Raw genomic sequence first — 18,466 nt, forward strand, 5'->3', positions numbered from 1 at the left:
TCAGATAAGTGTGGTTGTGTAAGGCATTTTTAAGTCCATTGTATGCATAACAGAGTTACTGGCCCTCATTTATCAATGGAGCGTAAAAAACAGCTTATATTTTTCCATAAATTCGGCCGTACACCAACGTCACATTTATGAAGCGATCCTATACAGCCAATCCTAGCGTACATTTGGTCGGAGCCTTGATAAATGTCACGGCTGAAACCGAGCCCTTAAATATTCTCGAAGCGCCCCGATTTTACGCCATGAAGAACCAGAATACGACCAAACAACGCATGGAAAGTCAATAAGAAAGAGTTCCACCCGCCCGCCTAGCCACACACGCACACGCACACTTTCTCACACACACACACACACACACACACACACACGCCCAACTGTGTCTTTCATGTAATCCGTAACAGTACAATCTTTGTCACGTAGGCTTGTAGCCTACATGAATGACATATTATGATATCACATCGCCATGAATGGGATACGTTTGTATATACATTTATTTAACCCATTCGAGTTACACTAAAACAACACAGTCATGTAGGCTATTACCCATGAGACCCGGGCGGGCTGCAGTGATCCTGTGCCGCCACGTTAATAAGAGATTGGAGCGTCGGGTTTATATCCTTAACCCAGCCTGCATAACTCCATACCATAGGACAAACTACTGTAAGTTTGTAGACCTCACTGTCCATGAAAAGATGGTCGGGAGTCCCGACTCCCGAAAATGCTCTCGCAAAAGCGCTTGAAAATAGCAGTTCTACAAGCTCACAATGCGTCGCGATGCAATGCTTGTGAGCTTGTAGATCTGCTATTTTCAATGCAGCCAGATCTGCAATCTTATCTGAATGACTGTTAAAGCAGTTTGTTTACATGAGTTGGATGTTTACATGGAGTGGATACATGTGTCCAGATGCCTGTCAGACAGTCAGACAATGCTGCTCCGCAGGTCTAGAATGGAACAAACGGGTGCAGCCAACGTCAACAACTGCTCTCGACCAGACGTGAGAACTGAACGGGAGGTACGCTGAAGGCAACGTCAGGATATATTGATGAATGCCGAAAGTTGCGGTGATCTCGCCGTAAGCCCATTATTTGGTCTGCACCGCGTTGATAAATGAGGGCCAATCTGTGTCCATATTCCCTTTTGTCAGACTGCTTTGCTACTTTTTATTGCTTCTTGTGGGTGACAGCATAAAAATCCAGTGGTGGAAAGTAACAAAGTACATTTACTCAAGTACTGTACTTAAGTAATTCTTTTTGGTATTTTTACTTTACGTATTTCCTTTTTTTTTTCTTTTTAGATTTGTTTATTGACAGAGTACAATGTACATCCATCCATTTTGCATTTTATACAGCAAGACAAGAAAAAAGACAATAGAAAACAAAAAGACAGAAAACAACCCTCCCCCCAAACCCACCCCCCACCCCAGAATGGCACAATAAACATCATTGACTACAACAACCTTTGCAGGAATAGCAACTTACAACCTCAACCAAGAGGAGTTAATGAAGGCAAAATATCGAGAAAAGAGCCCCAAATTTTCTTATAGGTCTCGGGTTTTCTCCTTACATTGTACAGGATCTTCTCAGGAGTACAATAAGAGGAAAGTTCATTCAACCAATGTTTTTGTGATGGAGAATTTTCAGATTTCCAATTGACAAGGATAATTTTTTTTCCAGCCGTGCTGGCAAGTGAAACAAAATACTTCTTGTGAAAGTTCACATGAATTAAACTGACATCACCCAATATCCAAATCCTGGGGTCAAACGGTATCTCAGATTCTATGACATCCGAGACAGTGGTTATAATGAACTTCCAAAAGTCAACCAAATATGGACAGTTCCAAAGCATATGAGTCAAATCACCCTCATTTATCTTGCACCTCTGACACATGGCAGAAATATTTCCATCAATTTTATGTAACCTTAGTGGAGTAAAATAAGTCCTGTGAAAAATATTGAATTGCATTTGTCTATGCTTCGTGGAGACCAGGACTGTCTGAGCTCTTTCTAAGACGTTTCGCCAATCAACATCATCATACGCACATTCCAAATCAGCTTCCCATTTGCGTTTAAGGGATAATTTATTATAGACCAAAAGATTCCCATTTAATATATTGTATATGGAAGAGATTAACCCCTTGGTGGAGGAGATCAACGTGCTGAACATATGATCCTCCAGGGGTGATTTATTAGGAATAGACGGGAAATCTATACAGTTTTCTCTGACCCAGTGTCTGATTTATGAGATATTGGAAAAGATTATGATTTGGCAAGTTATACTTAGAAGATAATAGCTGAAAGTTTGAAAATATGTTATTACTATACAAGTCCCCGACAGTCCTGATCCCTTTGTCGAACCAACTCCTTAAAATACCATCAGCAATAGGGCGAGGGATGTTAGGGTTGTCCCATAACGGAGTCATTCTCATATAAGAAATGTCTAATCCTAATAGCTTGTGTGATTCTTGCCATGCCTCAAACGAGCACAACACAATAGGATTCTTTGTTATTACAGAGAGGTTCTTCCTCGAGCCCAAAAAAGGAACAGTCCTCAGAGGAGTGGAGCCCAATTCCTTCTGTTCTAAAGACAGCCATCTGACCTCACTATTCTCTGCATGTAACCATATCCATAAAGGTCGAAACTGAGAGGCCAAGAAATAACACCTGAAATTAGGAAGATTAAGACCTCCCCTATCATAGGGGGCCTGTAGACTACTCAATTTTACTCGTGGAATTTTATTCCGCCATAAAAAGGCAGAGACGGTTTTGTTGAGCTCACTAAAGAACCTCTTAGGAACAGATATTGGGATACACTGGAATAGATAAATAAACTTGGGCAGAATGTTCATCTTGACAGTATGCACCCTACCTAGATAATGGCAAATCAATCCACCTCTGAGTGTCCAATTTGACTTTCTCCAAGAGACTTGAGTAGTTGTCTTTAAGTACCTTGTCGTGGCTTTTTCTGATATTTATGAGTATTTCTAATTTTCAGTACTTTTACTTCTACTCCACTACATCTCAGATGTAATTGAAAACTTTAGTTACTATAGTTACTTTGTAGATTTTGATTATTTTTACAAAACAACCACTCACAAATTACAAATGAACCACTTCAGCCCTATATACATTTCGGCCATTTGAAAATAGCCGATCTACAAGATCACAATGCGTCGCGAATCTCGCGATGCAACGCATTGTGAGCTTGTAGATCGGCTATTTTCAACATTTTATACATTTGAAAACTTGTGAAATTGGACATTTTGCATAATGACTACTTTTACTTTTGTACTTTTTTTTGTACTAAGTATATTTTTATACCAAAACTTTTGTACTTTTACTTAGTAAATTTTTAATTCCTTGCAACAAAGTATTTCTACATTGCAGTATTGATACTTTTACTTAAGTAAGAAATGTGAGTACTTTTTCCACCACGGTAAAAATCTGACCGGACTAGTGGAGAGGTTTTTGCATTGATTCTCTTTTGAGATGTGAGATGTGTGCGTGTTTGGCCCATGCTGTACATACTTTCAGAGGCGTAGTTTGTCTTTTAACGTCATGCCACCGTATCGCCTCTCTTACAACATGTACGCAGCGAACATATCAGTGCCAAACAACAGTTAATGGCACCACCTGTGGCAGGATGTCACTCACGATCACACTGGTGTCAGCGGAGGTCACTGCACTTGTGACGACACAACTTAACCACTTAAACCCCAGCACCCGTATTGTGGGGAAAATACCAGATCTACAAGCACACAACGCGTCGCAACGCGACACGTTGTGAGCTTGTAGATCTGATATTTTCGGCGAAGACATTTCATGTAGAGCGAAAACGGAAAAGTCGGTTGTATAGAGAGCCTCGAGGGACTCAAAGTATAGGGTTTAAGTGGTTAATTAGTAAGAATGGCTCTAGTGACACCAGGTTCTTGCCGTCTGTGTCTTGACATGCAAAGGATCATGGGTAATGTCATCTTGTCGGAGATTTTCGAACGATACGAGTCTTTAAAGGAATAAAAGGTTTTACAGTTCCCCTGGGCCTAATTCTTCCTTTCTATGGTTTTGTGTTTTGCAGAGACAGGGTCCTAGAGCAGCAGCTGGCAACAACCAAACATCTGGAGCACAAGGTAAAAAAAAAGAAGGAAATCTGTAGATTTGTGTGGCTTAATTTATACTTTGTTGCATGGCTTGAGATAAATTATTTGCCCCTGACAAAAGGGTCAACGCAGCAGATACTTTGTTCTGTTGAACTCGTAATTTTTGTTGAGCGATATAGCCATGTGACAAATTATAAATTATAAACAAACATGTAAAAAAAAAAAAAACATTAAGTTGTAACGTAACATTATAAAAGATTATAATGTATGTTGGACATCTTAGAGTCTGCTTTCAAACTGCTTAGATTTCCTGTAGATTTTCCTGACTTTGCACACTTATAAGCCTCACATCTCATAAACTGCAACATCTTTGCACAGAAAAGTCCAGAAATAAATGAATTCTATTATGGAAAATACAAAGTCTTTAGTTAAGTATCTCGGATAGATCCAATAGATAGCAGCGCCGCCGCCACTGCCAGCCAAGCCATAAGTGGCTTTTTCAATCACCAAAAAATGTGCGCCCTATGCGATCAAGTACCCAATGACACGGCACCGTTCTGCATTGTAGCCCCGGAATTAAGCCAGAGCTAGCTAAGCATTTTGAAACGGGCAAAAGTTTTGTACCATTCTGCAGAAAATAAAACCCAACAGCTGTCCAAGGCGATGCAGTAATGTAGCTTAATGGGACGAGAGAGAGGGGAAAGAACGAGAGAATGATTGAAGGGCACGGAAGATGAAGGGGTGTAAGTGTGTAGCAGAAGTTATACCCTGGCCCATGTACCTTAACCAAGCTCTCCAATGCTTCCTGCCCGTGTGCTTACTGCCCTTGTCTTCCTGAAAACTGTCATCCAACGCGATGGTTCATCAGCATGGCCTGATCAACAAAGCCACCCCATGGGAAATAATGGAAGGATGCAGACCTGGAGCACAGGCAGATATATGGCACTTTCAAGACCAGGCAGTTTTACGACCCTGCTGCCACATCCGAAAATATTTTCGGATAACATTTTAGGCGAGAAATTGGCCACGCAGTCGCTCAATATTGATTTATTTCACATTTACAATGGGCAGACTGGATGGTGTCTACACAAGAAAGCTACAAATGGCACTTGATGTCACATGGGAGGACCACATCAGAAAGGTGGACCCATACGGGGGCTTCCCTCAGATCAGGGACAAGGTCAGGGAGAGAAGGATGAGGCTTGCACTGTGTCAGGCGCCCGGAAGTAACTATTTTTGTACTATATATGTTAAATAGGGATTGTTCGAGAACTGATGCTTGTTGGTTATCGTTGGTTATCGTGTTTTCTTTATTAGATGTTTACGCTTAGCCCTGTCCCTTTGGAACTTGATATGGTCATTCTGGTCTGTGTGATGAAACTGCCTGGGCTCTACATATCTGCCTGTGCTCCAGGTCTGTAGCCCCATGGTCACTCAACTAAATATTGGAGCCATTCTTCACAAGCCACACATATTCCAAACATTCGGACACTAAAATGGTATTTTCCAGAGAAACTGGAAAATACCATTTGTTATCAACCTTACTTTATCCAAGTGTGCACTCTCGCGAGATCTGGTAACAACATGCGACGCACAACCAATGCTTTCATCCACATGACGTTCACAGCCAGGGAGAGATGGAGGTGGAGGGGAGAGGCACTTAGGAGGCTATTTATGTATACCATTTCCTGCCTAGTGGCGGAGCGTGCGATTGCATATCTTCGTAAATTAAGCATCTTCGAGCCAGGTGCCAGCAGACTGGGAAATGTGGATAAAACTGTAGATCTCACAGTTAGTGGTCACTGTGTTTTCACTTTTGCTGACAAGAGAATTATCTAACTTCTCGTTGAACTCGTTGAACAGGTCTCTTTGCCAAACCATTTTTAAATACAATTTTACAAATATTTCGAAGGGCTCCCCTTTCCAATCCTAACACAGTGATTGATATCTGTCACATAGGTAATTGAAACCAGTTGCAATCATCCCCAATGGTCAAGTGTATCAAATGCTTTTCTTAAATCTATGAATATTAACATATTCAATATACCGTAATACCTGCAGTTTCCTGCTGTTTAATTAATAAAAAATAAAAATTGTCCAAAACCAGAGTGACAGCTGCTGTGTAGTGGTGCTGTTATTATTGGGGATGGCATCATAGGGATCAAACTGTCCTGGTTTGACAAGATAATCGTGGGATGTTCTCCATTCACATAAATGTATGCATGATCCCTTTATTAAAGGAGGTAAGCTGGACCGTGGAAAAACACATTTCTTGAAGTGACGAGCACAGTAGAAACCGCAGTATGTTGTTACCTAAAGTGCAGGCATCTGATGTATGGTTACATGAGCAGGCGGGACAAACTAATTATGTAAATATGCAGCTGCTTGTGGGACAAAAACAAGACGGCTATATCTAATAATGGTGTGGCCTCCCAGTCCAATCTTAAGCTGTCGATGGTACTGTAAGTTACTGTATACAGTTTGTAAAGGAAGCAGCACAAATCACAATGCAGTGTGCAGAGATGAAGCCACATTAAACAGGAAAATATGGACAGCCTCATCCTCCAAACCCTGTTATATACAGCTTGGCCTTTGGCCACACCACAATGTATTAAGAAAATGAAAGTGTTTTTGTATTAACTGGGGGGCGAGTTGCTTTAAATTCAGTTGCAGCTCAGTGATTCTATTTAAACTTCTTCAAAAGCGGGTACATCAAATGCAGGCATTACGATTCAGCAGCATTTCCCAGCAGCAGTAATTACTGGATCCCAAGTCACGCCTGGCTGTTGGGAAAGAAGGAAGAAGTGTGTTGCCACATTTTTCACTGCCTCTAGGACTCAGGTCTGGTCTGCCCATCTGTTTATTCACTTAATTAAAACAGGAATGGAATGAAAACACACCAGTCGGAGCGCACATGTGTGCATTAGACACACACACACACACACACACACACACACACACACACACACACACACACACACACACACACACACACACACACACACACACACACACACACACACACACACACACACACACACACTGGTGCTGTTATAAAGGACAGGAAAGGCTTTGTTGTTTGACCTTGACAATTAATTTGATGCTTGGAAAAACTGCTTTCTTTGCATGGCACGATATCTTTGCTCAATGCAGTGAGAGGAGAGAGAGAGGGAGAGGGAGGGGGAGAGGGACAGAGAGAGCAAGAGCGAAAGAGTGAGATAGAGAGAGGGACTGAGAGAGAGCATGCATAGGCTACGGGTGGAGGGAGGTTGAAAGAAAGAAAAACAGATGGAGAGAGCTACTGTAAAGATAGAGAGAGAGAGACAGAGAGAGAGAGAGAGAGAGAGAGAGAGAGAGAGAGAGAGAGAGAGAGAGAGAGAGAGAGAGAGAGAGAGAGAGAGAGAGAGAGAGAGAGAGAGAGAGAGAGAGAGAGAGAGGTGAGGGAGTGGTACCATTAAGGAGTCTTCTCCACTCTGCAAAACATGCCACACAGCAGTGCTGTCTATAGAGATGACCTTTCACAGACACAGGTGCTTTCACACCAAGGACTCAGGAGTCCAGGGAGTCCAAAGTCCATATGGTTTGATTAGTGTGAACGCTGTGTACCGCACCGGTACACACGGATCCTCTTGAAAAAGGTTGTCAGGAGGAGTGCATGCAAGTGAGTCATGTGTACTCGGGTACAGTACGCATCAGGTGTCAAGTCCGACCGTACCAAAACACAGAAGTGGACTGCTTCTAGACTGTGACATTGTAACTATTCGACTATAACTATTCTTACAGACTGATTAACCATGGCCGTTAAAGGTTCCCTCTCGTCTACTTAAGAAGAGACAAATACACACAATCACAACTGGATATAGATACTGTTGCAGTCTGAAGTAGTCTGAAGTAGTCTGTTTGGTGGAGAATCACCTTTAGATGTTTGCTCACCTCTGATCAAAGTTAGGAGCCCTTGCATGAAACTAGCTGTGACACTGCATTCCTTTAAATCCTGTCATGCCCTTTATCCTTATCTAATCACTCATCATGTACGTACAGGTACATGGCTTTTCTTTTTCTATTGTTCCATCGTCATGCCTTACATCACAACTATGCAAGGTCTAAGACTTTCTCATCATGACAGAAGATGTCTCATCAAGATGCCACCGTAACTGAAACCACAACTAGCGAAGCTACCTTAGCAAACCAAAACAATTTTTTGGTTTGGTAAGGTAGAACTGGTAGAACTTGATCGCCTCCTGACCTTAAGTAACACTGTCCTCTGAAAAGCCAGCAATCTCTAATAATAACCGTATGACACGCACCCGCTCACCGGTGCACCTATAAGGCCCTTGAGATGGAAGCACTAACTGTACTGATAAGACCCAATTATTGAAATCCCAAATACGGAATAGACGTTCCCCATGCCACATTTAATGCCTGTCTTAGCCACCTGGCAGTCTTAAGGGTTTCTTCAGAATAGGCAACCTCTTTAACCCTGGCATCCCCATTTTGGGCATGTCATTATAGGCTAAGTAAATAAATAAATGATTAGAACAATATCTGAAATGTTTCGAAAATACCAGATCTACAAGCTCTCAACATGTCACGATGTAATGTGTTGTGAGCTTGTATTGGCTTTAAAAAAACATACGTGTATTTCTTTGTGGCTCAGCGGTTAATGCAGAAATACTATCATTGTAAACTGTGTAGCACATTGGCATATACACTATGGCACATTAGGAGCTCATTACTGTATGTATTTCTGGTAAAAATTATAAAATAAAACATTTAATAAAATATCAATGAAAATGTCCATCACAAGCTGGCATGGTGATGACCCCTGTTTGGGGGCCCACTTAACTTGTTCTTAGACCACTTGTGTGTATGTTAACTTGGAGTTTCTTCACTCCTACCATGCAGGAGGAGCATTTTAACTATGGCAGTGATTTAGAACATGACTGCAGGGTGAAGTCCAGATCTGAGCTACAGTATGACTTGTTCAATCTTCACTGCCCTTTCATGTCCCAGAGCCAGCGGAGTCAAATGCCACACGGAGCGTAGAGGCTCCCATAGCATTACTGTAATATGAAGACATAAAGTAAGATGACACCAATGTACTGTACCATGATGAGAGAGAGAAAGAAAGAGATTTAATTTAATAGCAGCTACATGTACCGAGACAATAAGAAGTCCCCAGAAAAAAGGAGAAGAAATAAAAGACCTTTAAGACCGTAATTATTCCGTAAGACAATCCCTGTGATACTTTAGTTTGTTACAGAATACCATTAGTATCACAGAGATGGATTAAACCAAATCACGCAAGTCTAAAGATAAAACAAACCAATATTCAGGACAATATTGTCTCTGTCGGGTGGAAACCTCATATGTCCATAACTGTTACTTTTCAGGATTCAAATTAAAAGATTGCACATCTACAAGCTCGGCCCGCGTTTTTTTTCCTGTGACTTTCATTGTCAGCAGAGTTGCAAGGCAGCTGCTGTGGCATTTGGGCCAATTGGGACATATGTTCATTCGCCTTATGACTCTGACCACAACACAGACTGTCCCTATGACTACAACAGCTGGGGACAGTGCACGCTTAGCATGGCCGTCTTACATCATCCAACCATCCACGTACGGACAGGAAAAAAGAAAACATCTTGATAATCCTTTGACATTGGTGTGTGTGTGTGTGTGAGTGTGTGTGTGTGTGGGTGTGTGTGTGTGTGTGTGTTGGAGTGGTGGAGAACAGCCTAATGTGTTTGAGTTTTCAACTGGAGCAGCAGCAGTAACTGTGCTGTGAAATCATTCCGTGGCTGTAGATAGGGCTGCAACTATCCATTATCTTAGAGATTATTCTATCGATTACTTTTTCGATTAATCGAATAATCGGGAAGCACAATTTGTTTTGCCGATCGACAAGCTCACAACGTGGCTAGATGCAATATATTGTGAACTTGTAGATCTGCTGTTTTAGCTATTTTGACATATCTACTTTAATGAAATTGCAAGACAAATTTTACAGAGAACAAGGTGGAAATTGCCACATGGTGGGTTCCTTTGACTTCAAAGAGGCAGAGGCAGTAATTTGAAACTAGCTCACCTTAGAGATCAAAGTCATAGCGTTATAATTAGCCTGTGACAAGCTCTCAGAGAGGCAGGATGACCCATTTTCTACATACTTTGTAATTAGCTTTACTGTACTCAATTATAGCTTTAATGAATCCATCCTGTTCTGTCATATTGGTAATCGTTTGGATGATAAATGTGCATTGTATCACTGCATTTAGAACATACCAGAAGCATTTGAATGGAACAGTAAAGGTGCTGAGACCATGTTATTTCCATCTCCCTATAGGTCGATGAACAAACTGACACATTGTTATGGTATATCTTTTTACGGACATGGTACTGCATACACGTAGGCCCCGTAGTTATCTCCCTGAAGCAAATAAATGCAGTCACATTGGGAAAACAAGCACCAATCAATGCAGAACCAACCCTTGATGTCTATTTCTGGCTATTGATTCCAGGGGTCCCTCTCGCTCCCTCTCACGCTTTAGTGCCCTTCAGGTGGCTTGGGAGAGATGGGTTCATTATACTTGACCTTCACACACACACAGTCACACACACGCACACACACACACACACACACACGCACGCCCACGCGCACACGCACATACAGTCACACACAGACACACACACACAGACACACACACACACACACACACACACACACACACACACGCACACACACACACACACACACACACACACACACACACACACACACACACACACACACACACACACACACACACACACACACACACACACACACACACACTCAAAAGCAAACACAATCATACATGTCCATGCACACAACACTCGCTTACAGTACATAATGTCAAGCACTGTACTGAATACATAATTGATGTAAGACCCAAGCCTCCTGATCCTGATGTACTGAAGATACATCATTCTCAACATTGTGTAAGCCCTCACTCATCACAAAGACCCCTTGTTCAAACTGTACAATTTATCTAAGCCATCTTAGGTGCATCTAGGTTTATCAACACTTAACCACTTAAACCTATACTAATTTCACAGAATGTTTGCCGATTGGCCTATGCCGGGGCAGTCATAGCTGAATGGTTAGAGAAGCCATCTGGGAATCAAACGGTCTCAGGTTTGCTCTCTGACCCCTTTTTATTCAAGACCCTGGCTTGAATACAAAGAGAAATTTTGTTTGTATTACATTCCTTTACGGTGAATTAAAGGAGAGTTCCAGTCATTTTAGGTGTTTGCTTTGATGTGTCGCTAATCACTCACCAACATACCAGGGGCAGTTGACTTTTCTCATAGAAGCCCCTGTTGTCCATTGTGGAGACCCCTTCCACTGGCATAATGGAGTAATGCGGATAAACAAGAATCGCCTATTTTAGCAGCTCCAAAGTTCGTTTTTTTTCCACTAATCCTCATTATGCAGTGTACTGACACTCAAACATGCACTGAATGTCCCTTATGAGCTGCCGTTCATGCAGAACGACATGGAGCTGGTTGCTTGTTTCTCTCACAGAATCTGGCAACACCGAGGACTAGCTTCACGTCGTTCTGCATGAACGGCAGCTCATAAGGGACATTCAGTACATGTTTGAGTGTTTATCCGCATTATTCCATTATGCCAGTGGAAGGGGTCTCCACAATGGACAACAGGGGCTTCTATGAAAAAAGTCAACTGCCCCTGGTATGTTGGTGAGTGATTAGCGACACATCAAAGCAAACACCTAAAATGACTGGAACTCTCCTTTAAGAATCCAAACACTAAGAAAATACTCATTTAATTGAAGTAAATAGCAGCCAATAGCAAAACTAATTTTATATAAAAAAATCTGTTTATAAACTATGAAAAAATGCTCAGTGTAATCCCAAGTGTCTTAACCAAGTCAATACTTCCAAAACATTGCTTTAAGCTGAAGAAAATGTACTTTTGAATTCCCTTCCGGTGCAAACCATGACATGAATGAGTGATGAACACGCCTGGGCGTGTCCGTACTAGTGGCCAACGGGAGCTCAGTTCACAAGCACGTGCCCATGTGTGTGCGTAATTCACGGATGAGACAATTTAGCCCGGCGATGTTTTTGAAGTACCAGCATTTGACTGGATAATCTTGGTCACCTATTAACTTCAATTCAGCTAAAAAAAAAAATCCGTATTTGGATTCTGAAAAAAAGTCATTTTGGGAGTGAGCTTTAACCCCTAACTGTTCCCCCAGCGCTCTATTAATGTCCCCCACTGCTCCTAATTGTTAGGATGGGCAAATGCAGAGGTAACATTTCACATAATGTGCAAATGTACTGTGACAAGAAATACCCCAAAGCAGTGGGTACCATATTATTATGACTATTTGTCGGTGAATGTTCACCTAATTTCGCTGCATGCCCAGAATGGGAATGCTAGGGTAGTGTGTGGTTAACTATTTCCGAATTGCAAAAAATCTTTCTTAAAGTTGCTTGACTGTAACCAACAAAGGCTTTAACCTGGATTCACCTGGCGATTGCACTTCATGGAAAAACCAATTCCGCCACTACTGTACCTTTTCATTCACTCAGTGCATGTTCTATAGTGGAAATGAGATTGTGCATGAGGCCATGACGCTATGGGTGAATGGATCAGACCTCAGACAGGATGGCATGTAGACTTCGATCCAGTGGCAAGCGCCTGCTCCCCCTATAAATATACTATCATCGCTGATGGGCAGAAACCTTGTATGTCCATTTTTCATCTTTTTATGTTTTTTTTATAAATTAATGCTTTCTTTGTTGGATGCCAGTGTCACACAAAAGTAGTGGAAATAGCCGATCTACAGTGCAAGCTCACAAGTTGTGAACTTGTAGATCTACTATTTTTGCTATCTTGGGGAGTGGGGGGGTGAAAACATTTTTGCATACAGTATAATGACATGCTCTGTGGGTTTTGTAAATATTTAACGAATGAAAAGTATTACCAACAGCTAGTGACTAAATAATACAGTAACTACATTGGAGCACATGCAGGCACTTTTTCCCATTTCCTGAAAAGTAAAGGATATACAAGGTTGCACTACCTTCATCCTGCTGAGAGCACTGTAGAGATGACAGAAAATGGCACTCTGACATCACATTCCAATTAGTTGAGGGTAGGGGTGTTGAAAGTGCTGCCTCAAGTAATAAGACCGATAATCCGTCCTTTTGAGGGAGAGAAATATCCTCCAGGTATTGTTGCGGAGTGTCATCCATCTATGTCAGGCCTAGCCATCGTCTTCTGTCACGTTGTACTTGATTAAACCCGTCTTGGATCTACTGTACTAGGCATGGAACCTTCACAATTTTAATAGGCCTCAGATTCTTACTATTTTGAGATTTCCCCTGGTGCTCACTTAAAACTGAAACGGCAACTGCTATGATTAAAGAAATAGAGTTTTTTTTGGGGGGGGGGGGGATTGGCAAGGTGCATTATTTGGAGGTAGTCTCACGATTGCGTGTCCATTAATTAAGATTATTGTACATGCTAATGCTTTAGTAAAATGGTAAATGGTGCATTTATATATCTTTTTATTTGACACTCACTCATACAGGGCTACAAGTGGCGAAATGTTGGTGTGGCTTGTACCACAACACTGTGCTAGCAACAGCTAGAGATAATGAAATAAATGAACAAGAAAAAGGATAATTAAATAATATATATATATAAGTAAAAAAAATACTGGCACGATACACACTCTAACCTTCAGTAAAGAAAACAATGGGGAATGTTAAGAATTATGTGGGGTAATTTAATATCAGATTTATAGAAAGCTGTAAGGTACTGTATTACCGGTACATCTATACAACGTTTGGGTGTTTGGTTTGTAGTCCGTTGATTTTGTTGTGTAGTAAAGGCCGAGCATATTTAATTCCCATGGGAGGTATAAAGGATGGCATAAGAGTAAAAGATTGATTAACCAAACACAAACACGTGAAAACTTGGTGGATTACACCAATTATTGTTCATCATAAAGCAAACACCACCTCCCCTGGATTTGTTTGTTTCCTACTCAGTCCTCTCAACACAGAACACAGAGAAGTGTTTTGCTGGGGTGGTCTACAGATCCATCTGAGTGGTTTTGACTTAAGCTGTTGTCATATTCCTTATCTCTTTCCCCGGTGGCTCTTCGTTGGAGAAGAAGACCTGCCATTTTGTTGCCGTTGTTGTTATTTGCTCCATTGTCTGTGGACTGGAGTATCTCCACTGACTACGGAGATGTAAATAGTGAATCTCTCTTAAATGGTCTGGGCTCCATGGATAAAAATGGCAGGCATTAGACAATTCAATATCAGTTAATGAAAGTCTCAGAGCAATTGTACTGTAGGCTTGACACAGCAGAGTGTTTCCTCCTTGAATATCGCAGAAAGAGTCTACCCAGATGGAGTTGAGGGGCCGTTGATTCACAAGTTGGCTTTTCTGCCCTTTTCCCTCCTTGTTTTCTCTCTGTCTTGATTCTTTGGTTGAAACTCTGCAAAACAAAATACAGGATCAAGTGGGTTCAGTGGCCACGTTCTGCACTACAGAGAACAATGTTTCAGCAACAGCTGTACTTCAAAGACCGATTGAAATAAACCATTCAGTACTGAGCATAAGTTTGTATGAATTCAAGGCCATTTTAACCACTTTCAACTTGACATCACTGTTTTGGCCTTGTCATTATAGGTAAAAATGTTCAAAACATTTCCAATCATTTCAAACATTACTGTGCACTTGTAGATAGCCTGTTTTCTCTATTCATCATACAGTACGACAACGTATAGGCCTATAGGGCATAAATAATTGATTAACAGAATAATATAGTAATCAACACCTTTCTGCAGTTAGGGACTGGGTGGGTCTCACTGGGTTCACTTTGTTCATCCAAGAACAAACATCATTACAGCATGTTCAAATTAACGGTTCATAGTTCCTGTCCTGATAATCCAACGTTCCTTTTGTGTGTGTTTCTTGTTTAACCCCTTAAACACCTTCCCATCCAAATCACAAAACACTCTTGTTCTTCTATCTTTGCAGTAGGCAATGCCTGATGAAGCCAGCTGTTATCTTGTGGTTTTGTGCACAGTTGTGGGATTACAGTCGTGTCCCATTGGATAGGTTGGATCGCTACAGAGAGGATTAACTACAGGAGATCAATTTATGTCCTGGAAAACGACTGCCTGTTGTGCTATTGTAATGAAAGATGGGGCTGATGAGGGACATGTGAGGACATTTTAATCTCCCAGGACTTGTTTTCTTGTTTGTGTGAAACATTGGTATTTGGTAGATTGGTAGATTATATTGGGGGCGGTATAGCTGAGAAGCTACCGCCCCCTTACCTCAGCTACCATCTCTAGTAGCTGAGAAGGTAGAGACGGTCTGGGAGTCAGAAGGTCACTGGTTCGACCCTAAGCTCGCCCAGTCTACGTGTCGGAAGCGTCACTGAGCTTAACCCCTAACTCCCCCCCCCCCAGTGCCATCTGAGCAGCCATCTGCTGAGTGAAGCAGTAAAGGAGCTTGTCCACTGAGCCAAAATGTTTCATCCGAAATGTCACGTTGTGTCAATCGCACTGCCCCCGAAATCTTTGCCTGCCCCCTATTTTTTTCGGACCAGGTTAGCTTTTCTGGCTTTTTCGCATTATCTTGTCTGTTTGCATTGTTTTGAGGCTGCAACCAACACTGAAGAATGAAGCCTGTGGATTCAGGAAAGGCTCATTGCCTAGTGTGCACTTTCCCGATTGGATGATACTCTGTGTGTGTGTGTGTGTGTGTGTGTGTGTGTGTGTGTGTGTGTGTGTGTGTGTGTGTGCGCGCGCGTGTGCGTGTGCGTGTGTGCGCGCGCTGTTCAGGATTGTGGAATTGGTGGTCTTCTTTTTAATGTGGCTCCAGCGTAGCAAAGCAACAAACTGGGTCATGAATTAAACATGAAACGATTGGGGTAATCCCGCAGCTCCTTGATCAAGATCCCTAAAAGTAATTTTGTCCTCCTCGGGGGTGAGGAAATACTCCCTCAGCCATATCCTACAGTATGTGGGTATTATGATTGGAGCACAGCGTGTTGTTGCTCAGAGAGCCCAGAGACAAATACATTGATACTCTGTTTGCACTTTATCTCATGTACAACGACACTCGTTCGCACCTTAATGTGTAATCTCATGTCCATACCTGCTGCTATGTGGATTTACCAAAGGGCTACCACCTCTGTGTCTAACCTTATGCACCACCTTATGTCCTTATTTGATCTTTGATTTGTGACTATCCTCGACATGTATCTGTTTTTCTTTCCTTTTCTCCTTTCTCTCCCTGCCCCAATTGTAACCCTCTTCTTTTGCCTGAAAACAAGAAAAACGGTGGAGCACAGCTTGCACAAAAAAGAATTTCACTCACTTCTTTACACCTGTAAACCTGTACAATAAAGAGTATTCTGATTCTGACACCATAGCAACACTGATATCCTCCAATAATGTGTACAGTGGTTCATATTCTATTCTGTAACACTATAAGCAGTCCCTGTAGTGCAGGGCACATGGGTGAGTCGAGGTATTTTGACACCAAAAGAGTGGTAGTAGTGTAGTCATGGCAACTCTTTGTCTCCCTTTATCTCTCTATTCCTGCTTTTATCCAAAGTGCCTGGCACTACAGGGAATGCTTATGTCCTTATAGCATGTCAACCCGGGGTATCGTGGGACCAGCAGCCCTGCTCTACACATTCAACCACAAAGGATAACATATTACCTATACGACAACTTTTCTCGGGTTGAGGACATATAGAGCACTTCATCTGCCAGATTACACAGTGTAACTAGAAAGGGTCGCTCCATGGAGTGCATATCTCCACCTGCCAGGCGGCCTACCCAGGGCTGTACCCAGGACCAAAGGAAGTTTGGGGGGGGGGAATACATTCTATGACATAGTTTAACTTATTGCATTTGTGGTGCACCTTTGGGCAGAAATAAAAGCAGTTTTGGAAGAATTTGGTCCTCATACCCCTCTGTGCCGTACAGTTTCAGCAGAGGGGTAGGTTCGGGGCTCACCACCTACATTGGTGGGAAAAGTACTCAAATGTTTTACTTAAGTAAAAGTATCAATACTGCAAAGTACTCTGTTACAAGTAAAAGTCCGGAATCGACTTCAAAAGTTCAAAAGTATTGGTATAAAATGTTCTTAAAGTACCAAAAGTAAAAGTACTAAAATGTTTAAAAATGTATTTTCAAATAGCCTTGGTATAAAATAGGGCTAAAGTGGTTAATGTATATTTTATAATGTAATAATTTATATCTGCAAAGTAACTAGTAACTAAAGTTTTCAAATAATTGTAGTGGCGTAAAAGTACAATATTTGCCTCTGAGATGTAGTGGAGTAGAAGTAAAAGTACAGACAATTGGAAACACTCCAATAAAGTAAGAGTACCTCAAAATGCGTAAGTACAGTACTTGAGTAAATGTACTTGTGGGGTGGACACTGTGGCATTCATTCATTCATTCATCCACTCCCACCCCCACAGACACATGCACACATACAGCATCTTCATACGCGTTCGTATGAAGTCACAGCCCTCACCAAACGCTCATCTCCTGTCCTCTTGCAGATGCATCCAAGAAGGACGTTCCAGCAGACGTTCCGGCGGAGGACTTTGACATCGACATGGGCGCTCCAGAGACCGAGAAGGCCGCCGTCGCCATCCAGTCCCAGTTCAGGAAGTTCCAGAAGAAGAAGCACGACGACAAGTCCTAGTGTCCCCCCACGGGGACTCGACGCCGACAGCGCAGCGGTGACGGCGTGGCATTTGCATGTAGACACATTCATACCTGTATGAACTCCAGGGGCTGTGGTTGGGAGGGGGGGGGCTGTGTGGGGTTGGTGGGGGTGGGGTGGGGGAATGCAAGGCCAGTAGCCTGTCAATCATATGACATGTCTGTGAATTCCATGATGTAACCTATCATTACTATTCCTTATCTTCTTCTTCCTCTTCCTCCTCTTCTTCGTCTTCTTCTTCTTGTTATTGTTAATTATTATTACTATTATTTGATTGCTGTACCAATAAATGAGAAAGGAAAGAAAGAGGTATGAAGATCTGTTTCCTCTTATGTCCTGCCATATTTGCCCCAAATATCATAAAGTCTAGTTGGTGTTTTTGTGTTAGCAAATGTTAATTTTGTATTTATTATTTATATTTATCTTTGCCTCTATTAGCTATAAGCTCCCGCTTCCAAACCTGTGCTAAGGACTAGGTTTCCCCCCAAAAGCATCCAAACACTTTGAACTTTTAAGAGTAATAGATAGAACAAAGGCAATTTCAGAATGAAAGTTCTTTTATCAGTCCTGGAGCCGTCCATTC

At 41.9% G+C, this 18,466-nt stretch overlaps 1 protein-coding gene across 1 annotated transcript in view; it reads left to right on the forward strand.

Moving 5' to 3' along the window:
* The window catches only part of pcp4b (Purkinje cell protein 4b), a 48,205-nt gene extending 30,251 nt beyond the window's left edge, over positions 1-17,954 (forward strand). Inside the window, exons 2-3 of the mRNA XM_080429648.1 lie at positions 4,079-4,130; positions 17,717-17,954. Coding sequence (XP_080285774.1) covers positions 4,079-4,130; positions 17,717-17,862 — 198 coding nt within the window. The 3' untranslated portion in view covers positions 17,863-17,954. The remainder of the gene's footprint in view (positions 1-4,078; positions 4,131-17,716) is intronic.
* The last annotated feature ends 512 nt before the right edge of the window (positions 17,955-18,466 follow it).

The sequence above is a fragment of the Gymnoscopelus braueri genome, assembly GCF_963280865.1.
Source record: "Gymnoscopelus braueri genome assembly, chromosome: 5".
NCBI classification, from domain to species: domain Eukaryota; kingdom Metazoa; phylum Chordata; class Actinopteri; order Myctophiformes; family Myctophidae; genus Gymnoscopelus; species Gymnoscopelus braueri.